Below are 14,246 nucleotides of genomic sequence, written 5' to 3' on the forward strand. Positions count from 1 at the left end.
TGGGTGACAGAGCAAGACGCTGTCAGAACGAAAGAAAGAGAAAGAAAGAGAAAGAGAGAGAGAGAAAGAAAGAAGAGAAGGAGGGATGGAGAGAAGGAAGCAAGGAAGGAAGGAAGGAAGGAAGGAAGGAAGGAGGGAGGGAGGGAGGGAGGGAAGAAAGGGAAGAAGGAAGAAGAGAGGGAGGGAAGGAAGGAAAGAGAGAGAGAAAGAAAGAAAGGAAGAAGAGAGGGAAAAAAGAAGGGAGGGAAAGAGGGAAAGGAGGAAAGAAGAAAGAGAGAAAGAGAAAGAAAGCTTAAATAATTAAAAGAAAACACATAGAAACCGTTCTAGGGGTGCTCCATGAATGTTCCCAACCAGCTAATTTGGAGGAACTGGGAATATAGGCATGTAGGCTTGTGACACTCCCATTCCCATTGTTTTAGAATCTTGAGTAATTAGAAATTTCCCCCAAAGGTCGGAGGGATGAACTTTCAGGTTCCTCCATGCTCACTAGTCACTGGCTGGAGCACTGGATAGAGGGGAAGGGCTAGTGCGGGTCCTGCCTCCTCACTGCTTGGGAGACGCTCATGCTGATGCAGCAGAGGCAGAAGGCTGGCTTTGTGGCCACTGAGTACAGAGTAGAATTGGAGTAAACTGAGGACTCTTTCACCCTCGCCAGAGCGGTGACTTTGGCCCTGGGAGAAGATGAGATTGCAGGGGCTTGGCCTGAGAGTGATGCCTTTTCTCTGGACTTGTCCTGTGGAATTTTCCATGCAGATTGGTGAAGATGAGCGTCCGGACTCCATCCAGACTTCTGGAGCTGGCGGGGCGGAGCCTGCTGAGGGACCAGGCCTTGACCATCTCCACCCTGGAGGAGCTGCCCACGGAACTTTTTCCTCCCCTGTTCATGGAAGCCTTCAGCAGGAGACGCTGTGAGGCCCTGAAGCTGATGGTGCAGGCCTGGCCCTTCCACCGCCTCCCTCTGAGGCCTCTGATAAAGATTGTTTGTCTGGAGACCTTCCAAGCTGTGCTTGATGGACTTGATGCACTGCTTACCCAGGGGGTTCATCTCAGGTGAGGTGGCCCAGGTGGGCTGGTGGGGAGGGCCCAGGTGTCCAGAGAAGGACTAGATGGATCATGAGAAGTGGGGAGGCCCAAGAGGGGATGGCGCTGGTGGGAAAGCTCAGAGAGGCCTTGGCCATTCCGCAGCTCCTCAGGGAAAGGACTGCTCACCACCCAGCGTCCATGGAGGTAACAGAAACCTCTCCTCTAGTGGCACTGAAAGGAACCACGAAAAATGAGAACTGGGCCGTGCATGGTGGCTCACAATGTAATCCCAGCACATTGGGAGGCCAAGGCAGGCAGATCACGTAGGATCAGGAGTTCGAGCCCAGCCTCTCCAACATGGTCAAACCCCGACTCTACTAAAAATACAAAAATTAGCTGGGCATGGTGGTGGGAGCCTGTAATCCCAGACACTTGTGAGGTTGAGGCAGGAAAATCATTTGAACCTGGGAGGTGGAGGCTGCAGTCAGCTGAGATCACACCACTGCACTCCAGCATGGGTGACAGGGAAAATTCATCTCAAAAAAAAAAAAAAGTGGAACTGGGCAGGATCCAAGGGGAAAACAGGGTGGAAAACAGTCAGAGAGAGGGAGAAGAAGCAGGGAGGGGAGCAGCTGCTATCCGGGATGTGGAGTATAAGTTCAGAAGTGAGTCCTTACATTCTCAGCCTCGCCTCTATTTTCCCACAGGCGGTGGAAGCTTCAAGTGCTGGATTTACAGGATGTCAGTGAGAACTTCTGGATGGTTTGGTCTGAAGCCATGGCCCATGGGTGCTTCCCCAATGCCATGAGGAACAGAAAACCAGTGCAGGACTGTCCAAGAATGAGAGAACAGCAGCCCTTCACTGTGCTCATAGACCTTTGCCTCCAGACCAGGACTCTGGATGAATATCTCACCTGCCTCCTCCTGTGGGTCAAGCAGAGGGAAGGTTTACTACACCTGTGCTGTAAGAAGCTGAAAATTTTGGGAATGCCCTTCCACAATATCAGAAACATCCTGAAAATGGTGAACCTGGACTGTATCCAGGAGGTGGAAGTGAATTGCAGTTGGATACTGCCCATCCTGACACAGTTTACCCCATACCTGGGCCAGATGAGGAATCTTCAGAAGCTCAGTCTCTCCCACGTGGACGTCTCTCACTACGTTTCCACAAAGCAGAAGGAGTTTGTTACCCAGTTCACCTCTCAGTTCCTCAAGCTGCACTACCTCCAAAAGCTTTATATGAACTCTGTTTCTTTCCTCGAAGGCCACCTGGACCAGCTGCTCAGGTGAGGGAGGGGGGTGAGCTTTCTCTGCAGACCACAGCAGAGCCTATGTTACAGTAAACGCTAGTGGGCATCTACTGTGAGTCAGCCCATGAGGATGTAACAGTGAAGGGGACACTAGAATGTCCACGTATTGTCCCGTTGGTGGGTCTGTCCTGAAATGGGTTTCACACAACCATCCCAATAGAGGCAGGTGAGGTATCTGGGATTACATACCTGGGCTACCACACCTGGCTAATTTTTACATTTTAAGTAGAGACAGGGTGTCACCACGTTGACCAGGCTATCTGCAAACTCCTGACCTCAGGTGATCGACCCGCCTTGGGGTCCCAAAGTGCTGGGATTATAGGCGTGAGCCACCGCGCCCAGCCAACAAGATAATTTTTGAGGAGATGATGGGAAGTGGGGAAGTGAAGTGGGCACCGAAGAGGGGGATGCTCAGCAAACCTGCACATTTCAGAATATCAGCCTTGTGCCCCACAGCTTGGTAAACACTAATGATCCCATCTCTATCCCTGTTGTAATAGGTTGCTTTGAGCTCCAGGTAAATTAATTACCTAGGAAATGCATGATTCTGAAACAGAGGGTCAGGGAGCAGGCACAAAGAGTGGTGAAAGTGATAGATGGCTTGCTGATGATACAGGCGTGTCAGGGACGCGTGCAGCCTGCCCATCCCAGCTGATGTTGCAGGATCCAGTCTGGGTTTGTCCCTTCTGCCTGCATCTCCACTGGGCTCGTGTGGTCCAGAGATGTAGTTTTCTGCCTGACAGACGAGGAAAGGGAGCTTTAGGGATTCTGTGAACTTGATCCATTCCATAAATGATGGTGAAACGACTCAGCCTCAAATGGATTTTTTTTTTTTCTTATACATAGTCTCACCCTGTCACCCAGGCTGGAGTGCAGTGGCAGGATTTCTGCTCTCTGCAACCTCCACCTCCTAGGTTCCAGCGATTCTCCTGCCTCAGCCTCCCAAGTAGCTGGAATTGTAGCACCAGCCACCACACTTGGCTAATTTTTGCATTTTTAGTAGAGAGGGGGTTTTGGCATGATCGCCAGGCTGGTCTCAAACTCCTGACTTCAAGTAATCCGCCAGTCTCAGCCTCCCAAATTCCGGGATGACAGGCGTGAGTTACTGCTCCGGGCCCAAAATGGAAGTGACCTCAATGACAAAGCTCTTCGTCACGCAGCATCCTAAGTGCTGACCAGACAATCAGAATGACCCTGGGCTTGGGCAAAATGGTCTTCATCCTTCACCTTGACATTCTCCACCACCCTCCACTCACCCCTATGATTCTCCAGAACTAACTTCTTGCTCTCTCTCCCCAGCTGTCTGAAGACCCCGTTAAAGATCCTCGCAATAACTAACTGTGTGCTTTTGGAATCTGACTTGAGGCATCTGTCCCAGTGCCCGAGTGTCAGTCAGCTGAACACCCTGGACCTGAGGGGCGTCAGACTGGCCAATGTCAGTCTTGTTCCTCTCCAAATTCTGCTAGAAAAAGTCGCAGGCACCCTTGAGTACCTGGGCTTAGATGATTGTGGCATCGTAGACTCCCAAGTCAACACCATCCTGCCTGCCCTGAGCCGCTGCTTTGAGCTCACCACCTTCAGCTTCTGTGGAAATCCCATCTCCATGGCCACCCTGGAGAACCTGCTGTGCCACACAATCAGACTCAACAACTTATGCCTGGAGCTGCATATTGCCCCGCGGGAGAGTTATGATGCTGGTGGTACTCTCTGCCGAAGCAGATTTGCCCAACTTCGGGCTGAGCTGATGGGGAGAGTGAGGGACTTACGGCACCCCAAGAGGATCTTGTTCTGTACTGACTACTGCGCTGACTGTGGCAACAGGACATTTTATGGCCTGGAGGTAGATCAACGCTGCTGTTGAACACCTGCCTATTTGGGTGGATATATCAAATGCTTTCTTCTGGACACTTGGAAATTAAAACCTAGGTCTTACATAACATCCTAAAGGGAGCACAGAAACCACCGTTTCAGACACCGGCTCTGAAGTGGGAAAGGAAAGGTGATCAAGCAGGGGCCGGACTTGGGGGAAATGTTGACATGGATTCAATGGGACTTTGGGGACCTGTGTCCTATAGAGTCAAAAATGGGAATGGGAATGTCTAGAGTGGAATTCAGGCTTGAGAATACATGAGGGAGTTCCCCTTCCATGGATGGTTGTAGAGAAACAGTCAGAAATAAAAGGAAACTAAGTGGAAACTCTCTGGTGCCCTCTGTTGTCAAGTAACCTGCTTTCCAGTTTAAGCCCCAGGAATCTTCAGTTATTGATGGGAAAAAAAGGCAGAGTTGTCCAATCAATAAGATGCAGCCCCAGAAAATCAAGGCATTTAAATGAAATTTGGTTATTTTAATCCATTTCCTTCCTTTTTTTTTTTTTTGAGACAGAGTTTCACTTTTGTTGCCCAGGCTGTAATGTGGAGTGCAATTGACATCTCAGACCACTGCAACCTCCATCTCCATGGTTTAAGAGATTCTCCAGCCTCAGCCTCCAAAGTAGCTGGAATTACAGGCATGTGCCACCATGCCCAGCTCATTTTTGTATTTTTAATACAGAGAGAGTTTCATCACTATGTTGGTCAGGCTGGTCTCAAACTCCTGACTTCAGGTGATCCACCCAACTCGGCCTCCCAAAGTGCTGGGATTCCAGGTGTGAGCCACTGCGTCTAGCTATTTTTTTGTTTGTTTTTTAAAGGTGTCGCTCTGTCACCCGGGCTAGAGTGCAGTGGCACAATCATAGCTTACTGCAGCCTCAATCTCCTGGGTTCAAGCGATCCTCCCACCTCAGCCTCCTGAGTAGCTAAGACTACAGGTATGTGAGTCACCACGCCTGGATACTTTTTTAGTAGAGACAAGGTCTTGCTATCTTGCCCAGGCTGATTCGGAACTCCTGAGCTCAAGTGATTTTCCTGCCTTGGCCTCCCAAAGTGCAGGGATTATAAGTGTTGGCCTCCACACTTGGCCTCCTCCAGTTCTTCACTTCTCTTTAGACATCTGTTACCTCTTTGTTAGTTTCTGTGGCTGTTCAGTGGGTTAATACACACTAGGTGGACACCCAGGGTCTGGAACATTGAGCCAATCCATATGGAAAGCACCCTCTTCTCAGGGTCTTTCACTGCTCGCCAGATGCTGAGACCCTGGCCACTCCTTGTGAGTCTCCACATGGTTCCAGGAGCCTTAGTTGGTGGACGTCAGCTTCACTGCACAAGGAGCTACTCTATTCCCGCTGCCCTGGAAGGGGATGTCCATATTGTGTATTAGCTGGAGCCTCTGGGAGGCACCAACCCTTGCTTGTTCCCCTGATGACTAGCAGCCCTTCTTGAATTGAACTGGTTGTAGCCAGTAAAGACAGCCACATTCCCTTTAAATAAAATACTAAAACTATACAGGCATGTAACACCTTTTAAATATTTCCATCTGACATTTAAAAAGATACATCTTTTGGGGAAGCTAGGTCAGATCGATGAAAGATTTTCTCATAACACCTTCCTTCTCTCCCTATCAAGGAAGGGACTAATCCAGCGTGTTTTGGAATCACACATCATCCAAGGGTGGAGAACGATCAAGTGCCTGTGGGTGATGAGTGACCTCCCTGTGCTGAGGAAGCCTGCATAATGGGCACCCAAGTGAAGGATCCTGCTGAGGATTCAGGGGCTGGTGTTGCTGTCAGGGATCTTAGCCAAGAGCCTCAGATTCCCTGTAAAATGAGGATGATGTTGTCCAACAGCTTACAGGACCCTGGTAGGATCCAATAAGATGGTTTATGTTTAGGGCTTGGTACAGGGCCTGGCACATAGTAATATCAATACATCTTGATCTTTTTTCTCTTCTTAGCAGAAGTCCCAGCGTTTTCCATGTTTCAATCTCATCTCCTATTCCTGATAACAGGGAGGAAACAAGAGCCCAGGGCCTGCAATGGGACTCAGCTTCTTCAAGTCACCACAAATTTCATCATGATTCCCCCTAACAGCGGAGCCCCAGGAGCCAGCAGGGGGCAGGGCAGGCAGTTCAGCACTGGATTCATTCCTAATAAGATAAAAATTTCCAATCTGTGGGTCTCGGGTGCCATTTGCTCTTAGATCAGACCATATAGTGTAATTTAGTGTTGCAAGGACTATATTTTACAGTATTTTTAAAAATTTCCTCTTATGAGCTAGGCGCGGTGGCTCACGCCTGTAATCCCAACACTTTGAGAAGCCGAGGCAGGTGAATCACTTCAGATCAGGAGTTTGAGACCAGCCTGGCCAACATGGTGAAATCCTGTCTCTACTAAAAATACAAAAAATTAGCTGGGCATGGTGGCACTCGCCTGTAATCCCAGCGATTGGGAAGGCTGAGGCAGGACATTTGGTTGAACCCTGGAGGTGAAGGTTGCAGGGAGCCAGGATCATGCCACTGCACTCCAGCCTCGGTGACAGAGCAAGAAAAAAATAATTTACTATAATGTAAATACTATTTAAGTATAAAGATTTGTGTTGTAATTTATGTATATGAATGATATAGAACTTTCAAAGAATGCAATGTGATATTTTAAGAATGGTTAATGGCCAGGTGCGGTGGCTCATGCCTGCAATCCCAAGACTTTGGGAGGCTGAGGCAGGCAGATCACGAGGTCAGGAGTTGGAGACCAGGCAGGCCAACATGGTGAAACCCCATCTCTACTAAAAATACAAAAAATTAGCTGGGCGTGGTGATGGGCACCTGTAATCCCAGATACTCAGGAGGCTGAAGCAAGAGAAAGAGAATCACTTGAACCTGGGAGGCAGAGGTTGCAGTGAGCCGAGATCGCGCCACTGCAGTCCAGCCTGGGTGAAAGAGGAGGACTCCGTCTCAAGCGGGGGCAGAAAAAGAATACTTAACTTGTTTTGGAATCTCAAAACAAATGAGATTTTAAAACTAATTTTAAAGACACTGAACAATAATCCTTTCTTCTTTAAAATATATTTAGAATAACACAATTTTAGCTTTGAAAGGAAACATTACAGTTTTTAAAAATATTGAGTTTATTTTATTTTAATTTAAGACAAGTTCTCACTCTGTCATCCAGGTTGGAGTGCAGTGGCATGATCATGGCTCACTGTAGCCTCAACCTCGCAGGCTCAGGTGATATTCCTGCTTCATTTCCCCTAATAGCTGGAACAACAGGCATGAACCATCATACCTGGATTATTTTTCTATTTTTAGTGGAGACCAGGTTTCACCATGTTGCCCAGACTGGTCTTGAACTTCTGGGCTCAAGCGATCCACCTGCCTCGACCTCCCAAACTGCTGAGAATTAGCCCTTAAAGGCGTGAGCCACCACACCCAGCCCTAGGTTTATTTATTTGTTTGTTTGTTTGTTTATGTTGGAGATGGAGTCTCACTCTGTCTCCCAGGCTGGAGCACAGTGGCATGATCTCAGCTCACTTCAACCTCCACAATCCAGGGTTCAGGTGGTTCTCCTGCCTCAGCCTCCTGAGTAGCTGGGATTACAGGCATGTGCCACCATACCTGGTTAGTTTTTGTAGTAGTATTAGTATTTTTTAGTAGAGACGGGGTTTCACCACGTTGGCCGGGCTGGTCTCGAACCCCTGACCTCAGGTGATGTGCCTGCCTCAGCCTCCCAAAGTGCTAGGACTACAGGCGTGAGCCACCATGCCCGGCCTTTTTTTTTCTTTATAGCAGTTTTAGATTTACAGAGAAACTAAGCAGAAAGTCCAGAGTTCTCATCTATCCCCTTTCCCCTTCAATATACAGCACCCCCACAGGATCAACACCCACACCAGTGCAGAGCATTCGGCAGAGTCAATCAGCCACATGGACACATCACTATCACCCAATGTCTATAGTTTACATGACGGATCATTGCTGGTTTTTACATTCTATGGATTTTAACAAAGGGATAATGACATGTAACCACCATTAGAGCATCATGCAGAGTAGTTTTGTTTCCCTAAAAGTCCTCTGTCCTCTTCCCATTCATCCCATTGTACTCCCAACCCGTGGCAACCACTGGACTTTCTACCATCTCCATAGAAAAAGGCAAAAGCCTTTTCCGGAATGCCTAACAGGATAAGTCTTTTCACATTACCTTCTTTCACTTGTACCATAACGTGCATTTAGGAATCTCTCATGTCTTTTTATGGCTTCAGAATAGCTCACTGACTGGATAGTCACTGACTGAAGGGCATCTTGCTTGCTTCCAAGTTTTGGCGATTATGAATAAAGCTGCTATAAACATCCAGGTGTGAGTTTACCCATTTCGTTAAATACCGAGGACTATGATTACCAAATTGTAGGGGTATGGCATGTTTTACAAGGATTTTTTCTTTCTTGACAATCTCACTTGTTCGATATTGCTGCTCAAGGTCAGGAACTTTGTCTCGATCATCCTGGGGTCCCACTGCTGAGCAGGGAACTTGGCACTCGGTAGCAAATGCTGTTGACCCCGTGATGCATGGAAATCTTTGTCATCAGTATAGCCACTAAATTGATAACTTATGGATGTCAGCAGCTCGCTACCAATAATAGAAATAAATTGGATTATGGGAAAAAAAAGCCCTTGTAATACTGTGGCTACTCCATGTGTGTCATGAAAGTCCAGCAATTGGCCAGGCGCAGTGGCTCACGTCTGTAATCCCAGCACTTTGGGAGACTGAAGCAGGCGGATCACTTTAGGTCGGGAGATTGAGACCAGCCTGGCCAACATGGTTGAAACTCTGTCTCTATTCAAACTACAAAAATTAAATGGGTGTGATGGCACATACCTGTAGTCTAAGCTACTGGGGAGGCTGAGGGAGGAGAATTGTTTGAGCCAGGAGGTGGAGGTTGCAGTGACTGAAGACTGTGCCACTGCACTCCAGCCTGGGCAACAGAGCGAGACACCATAACAAAGAGAAGAAAAACAAAAAAAAACAAAAGTAAGTCCAGCATGGTAAGAGGTACATAGAGGCACATGTGGGCGAGCTTCATTTGTTTTTCACCCTTTAGCCCTTCTCTGGAGAGAATTCTCAATGCAAAACATTCCAAAAACACACAGCAAACGTCTCCTCTATTCTTCCCCTTATCCCAGACTTCTCTCCAGAGTGTATGTGCTAGTGTCTTCCAGACATTACTGTGACTTGCTATACAGAAGACCAGATCAAATGGACATGTCCCTAAAAAGGTGGTGACTTGCCAGATCTGGACTCACTTTGCAGGGTGCTGGGACCTCTCCGAGAACGAAGCGGTAGCTCCAGGCGCCAGGGCTGCGGGCTCTTCTGTGCATCTTCAGGAGCTTTTACTGACCTTTCTCAGCACAACCTCCTCCTCAATTACCAACTTCCAATCCGAAAATGACATCTCACTAGATCCAGAACTGCCACCCAGTTAACCCTGCTTGAGTTTTCAATTTTCCTCTCAAAAAGTGATTAAATTAGATAGGCATTTATGAAAGTGAAAGAATTAATAACAGGATGAAGGTCAGAAACTCATGTGTTCACTTATTCCACAAACACTGGTAAAGTTTGACTAACATGTGACCTTCATAGTGATACAGGGAAGGATTTAAATATATTTACATATATATATATATATATGAGAACCTTTGGCCACATTGAAAGTATCAAAATGTTCCAGATTTAAAACAGCTTTAAGAAGACAGTAATGTCATCCCTAAAAAACACAATAAAAATCTCAGTGTATCCACTGGTCACCTGGATTTTATGCTACCTAACATGGTAGATCATATGCCCATTCGGGTGGAAGACAGGAACTACTGAGGGCGTAATTTATCTCAAGGTTAAGGTCAAGGCTTCACTAAAAGAAATCAGGCCTACATTACAAAGTGAGGTGGGGGCTGGGCCGAACCGGACTGAGTGTTCTAATGGGACCCTGGGAGGGAACCAAGACGACATAAAAAACATGGCAGGTATTTTGTGGGCATCTGGACAAAAGGATTGAAAGACTGTTTTTTAGATTGAGTTTAAAAATTATAAAAACATAATTACAAAAGAGATAATACAGACTCTTAAAGCATCACACTTTCTTTGAGGGCAGAGAGGGCAGATACAGTCTTGGCTCCTACTGGAAGGTAAAGCATCATGACTCACAAACATGATGGGCTTCCCTCAGAATACCAGCTTGGGAAGAGTGAATCTGAGTGTGTGAGCTGGGGCAGAGCCCAGAGAGGAGCAGTGTGGTCAGACGTAAGGAGGGAGACTTTTCAATCTGGAAGCGTGGATGGTGGAAGCTGTGTCTGCAGACTTTGGGAGAGAAATGAACCCCTTGGGGGATTCTGCACCATCCCCAGGACCCCAGCGAGAATCCTGCCCTTTTGGGGGTATTTCTACCATGTTCTGGTTGCCTGTGCTTCTGAAGGTGCTCCTCTGCTGTCCAGGTCAGAGCAGCCTTCGGAGCCCATCTGAAGGGACGGCCTGACCTCAATTCCACTCACAGAATTTCTACTGGGATTCCAAAGCTTCTCCTGGGCTTTTGATCGGGGTTTCTAAAATATTTCTGAACTTCTGTTTTCCTCCCCAAGCCTGCGCTGTCAGGGAAGCCGAGTCCTCTGCTTCCTGGAAATGTCAGCTGATCCCTCCTGCACCCAGGAGTACGGCCACAAAGAATGCTAAGAGATATTCTCCCTGGAATCAGCAGTGACCAATAAATTCTCCCCAAATTCTACTGAGCGATTTGGGCGCGCCCAGGAAGGCACAAAGCAGGGAGCTCCTCAGCTGCTACTCTGGACCTAAAGTGGCACCCAGGACCGAGGGAGGGAACCTTGTCTACCTTGTACAGGAAGGGCTGATTCCTCTGGTTTACCTAGAAGTGCCAGGCTGTTGGCAAAGCCTGGGACAGGTCCCGGTACAGGGGCCATCCCTTCCCAGGCTCCCCTGACCCAGTCTTAGAATGGGTGAGGCTGCACCTGGAAAGCAGTGTGTCTGTTTCTGAGTCAGGGCTTTTCCTTGCCTGCGGTGTGTGCCCTCTCTGCATTTCTAACAGTGAAATATCTCTGACCAGGCCCTGCTGGCCTCCTCTAGTCCTCAGGAGGGTCTCATTCCAGATCGCATTTATGACTGTCTTTCCCAAGACCAGGGGCTGGTCCTCTTTTTTCCTCCAATAAAGATCTGAGGAGAAGGTCACTCTGAGAGCGGACAGTGGATGCTGAGGGAGGTGCCTGTAGCAGCCTGGGGTCGGGGAGGTCTGGGAACTCCCTGCAGGCTGGATGGAGCCAGGGAGACTAAGGACAAGAACAGGGTCAAGAAAGGGAGTGACCCAGAGGAGCTGATGGGGGCCAGGTTAAGTGTGGAGGAGAAAGATGGCAGCAGGGTTGGGGACTTGGTTCTCTGACTCTCACAGAGCCACATCCCTGATAAACTGGGGACTTGGGTCTGAGACCCTGAAAGGACTTGGACCTGGATGTGGGGCTGTGAGTTTCCAAGGACTTTTGATTTCGCCCTGGTCTACATGAGGTTCCAGTGGCTGCCCGACCCCACCCCAGGGGCAGAGAGGCAGTCTAGCGGGGAGACCTGGGGAGAGAGAGTCCGTGGCGAGCACCCACCCTGGATGCAAACACAAGGGACAGGTCAGAGGGAGGAAGCCTTGGCGTGCGGCCAGGGGAAGAGAGGCACTTTGGATGTGGGACAGTTCTGTCTCTGCACTTGTCATAGCCTCACAGGACTGTGAGAATTGAACTTTGCAGGAGGGAATGAGGGAGAATGGGGTCTGGGCTGGAGTCCCTGTCATCCCAGTGACCCCCTATCTACTCCTGCAAACCAGGGGAAGGTCTTGCTAGATGTAAGTCCATCCCGGGCCTATCAGGCTGCCTGGCACTTTCTCATGGACCCAGAAGGAGCACAGTGATCCTCGGTTGAAAAAATCTTGCACTGTCCAGGGCTGAGGATTGTCAGGTAGCCCTGGAGGGGAAGACTCTGGGGAAAACCACAGAGAAGATTTTGGAACATTTGACACTCTTGGAACATTTGACACTCTTAACGCCCAATGACTCCCCTTCCTATTAGTTGGGCGTGGTGGCAGGAGAATTATTAGTATTAGTATTAGTTATTAGTATTAGCATTAGTATTGTTTATCTGAAAACAGAGAGAGAAAAGCTGGTTTCTGTCTCCTTTTTATATCATAACTCAAGGTACCCTGGGGATCTCGAGTGCATGGAGCAGGGAGTCTGAAGGAGTTTGTCCTTTGAATATGAACCCATGGGGAGTAGGGGTGTATTCTGTGGCCAAACTCACTAGCCTCTTTGCTTAGTGGAGACAGAAGGGCCCAGGGCCCACCCCCGAGCCTTTGTTTCCCGGGACCCCTCTCTATCTTTCCATGTGCATGCCTGAGGGGGTTCCTGGTCCTCACCCATCCACACTGGCTCTTCTTGAGATGATGCATCTACTGTACACTTGCAGGTGACCCTGTGTAGAAAGAATTCCAAAAACCCACATGGGGCCACATAGAGTGAGGCTGCCTCTAGACAGGTACAGGAACCCCCAGCCTCTTAGCCACTGCCAGAGCCTGAGACTGGGGCACTCACATGGAGACAAATGCATGAGGTTTTAGAAGAGGCTGGGTTGGCGGGAGTGGAGGAGGACACGGATGGAAAGCACGGGTCCCTGGAAGCTTCAGGGCCAGAGGCACTTGGGAGGGGAGAAGGTATCATGGAGAGAAAGGTCAGGGCTCCTTCCGTGCCCTGAGGTCACAGCGGATTTCCCTCTCTCCCAGCTCCTCCCTGGGCTCTTGTGTCGGGGAGTCAGGGCTGGCTCAGCTGGGGATCTTTGGTGAGTGGGAAGGACATAGGGCACTCAGGGTCTCAAGTTCAACTTTTAACATGATCCTCAAATGAGAGGTTTCACCCAGTAGCCTCCAGTCCACAGACCCCATGTCTTCTTGCTGGACTCCTGGGGGAGTTGCCCAGCCAGGGACATGAGATGTTTTACTTTTGTCTGCCAAGTGCAAAGCCGTCTTAATCTACGTGAGGCCAGCTCCGTACTGGAGGGTTGTGGTCCGCAGGACTGGTAGCCCAGCCCACCAGCTTCAGGCCCTCCCTGGTTAGACAGTGGAGCCTGACCAGGGACCCTCACTTTCCCGCCTAGGAGTTTGTCTCTCTCCCACCACCACCCACAGCACCCAGGTCGCACACACCGAGGAGCATCCAAAGGCCAGGGCTGATCTGTCCTTGGCCCCCTCCCATGCTGGTCAGTGCCCAAAGTCCAGAGGGTTCAAGACAGCAGGACAGGGACTCAGCCCGGCCCCGAGCATGCGCACACCCACCTAAGCGGCAATAGCATCCAGGCTCCACCCCAATCCCTCTCCAAAATTAGAGCAGGTGCCATGAGAGACCAGGCAGTGGCAGCAGGCACCTCCAGCCGCAGGGGAAGGGGAAAACTCCTGGGCCCTCCAGAGCACTGGGGGATGTCAGTTGGTAATTGCAACCTGGGCAGCTTCTGTTGCACCTTTGGATCTACTGCCCTACCAACTCAGGAGGACCAGGATTCCCTCTTGTCCCAGGCTCCCATCAGCTCCAAAGTGTACGCAGCCTCAGATGTGCCCTCTCTCTGTATTTCCTCACAGAGGGGACACGCGAGATGAAGGTTCACAGCAGCTCTGGCCAACGCCGCACAAACAAACCCAATGCTCCTGGGTCTGGTTTAACGAGCCCCAACTGCGCTCTTTTCAAGAAGATTGCAGGCTAACAGCACGCAGTGAGGAGTGAGGTTGAGGCTTGGTAGAGGCTTCAGACCTGGAGCGGGTCCCGTTTAGCCATGAGAGGGTATGGGTGACACAATTTGCTGCCTCAGTGACATGGGGCACAGGCCTGGCCCACAACCCTGCCAAGGGGGGTGTCTGTAACAGTGGATCATGGTTCACAGGCCCAGCAATCGGGAGCGTCAGGCTCTGTGGTCACCCCTGTGGTGGGCAGATCTTGGAAACACAGCTTCGGGAGGATTTCCA

The 14,246-nt window shown here is 49.5% G+C and overlaps 1 protein-coding gene across 1 annotated transcript; it reads left to right on the forward strand.

Annotated features, from left to right (window-relative positions):
- Positions 1 to 289: 289 nt before the first annotated feature.
- On the forward strand, positions 290 to 4,551 carry LOC103225578 (PRAME family member 5-like). Its single transcript, XM_007980491.3, has 3 exons — positions 290 to 1,053; positions 1,734 to 2,312; positions 3,636 to 4,551. The coding sequence occupies exons 1-3, from the start codon at positions 767 to 769 to the stop codon at positions 4,195 to 4,197; spliced, it is 1,428 nt and encodes a 475-aa protein (XP_007978682.3). The 5' UTR covers positions 290 to 766; the 3' UTR covers positions 4,198 to 4,551.
- Positions 4,552 to 14,246: the final 9,695 nt, after the last annotated feature.

Source organism: Chlorocebus sabaeus, chromosome 20, assembly GCF_047675955.1.
Source record: "Chlorocebus sabaeus isolate Y175 chromosome 20, mChlSab1.0.hap1, whole genome shotgun sequence".
Lineage (NCBI taxonomy): Eukaryota > Metazoa > Chordata > Mammalia > Primates > Cercopithecidae > Chlorocebus > Chlorocebus sabaeus.

Bases quoted from the DNA above. Each gene is read 5' to 3' on its own strand.
- LOC103225578 (XM_007980491.3), top strand. From the start codon at position 767: ATGAGCGTCCGGACTCCATCCAGACTTCTGGAGCTGGCGGGGCGGAGC. The intron at 1,054-1,733 runs GTGAGGTGGCCC...ATTTTCCCACAG, and splicing joins ACCCAGGGGGTTCATCTCAG to GCGGTGGAAGCTTCAAGTGC. The intron at 2,313-3,635 runs GTGAGGGAGGGG...CTCTCTCCCCAG, and splicing joins CACCTGGACCAGCTGCTCAG to CTGTCTGAAGACCCCGTTAA.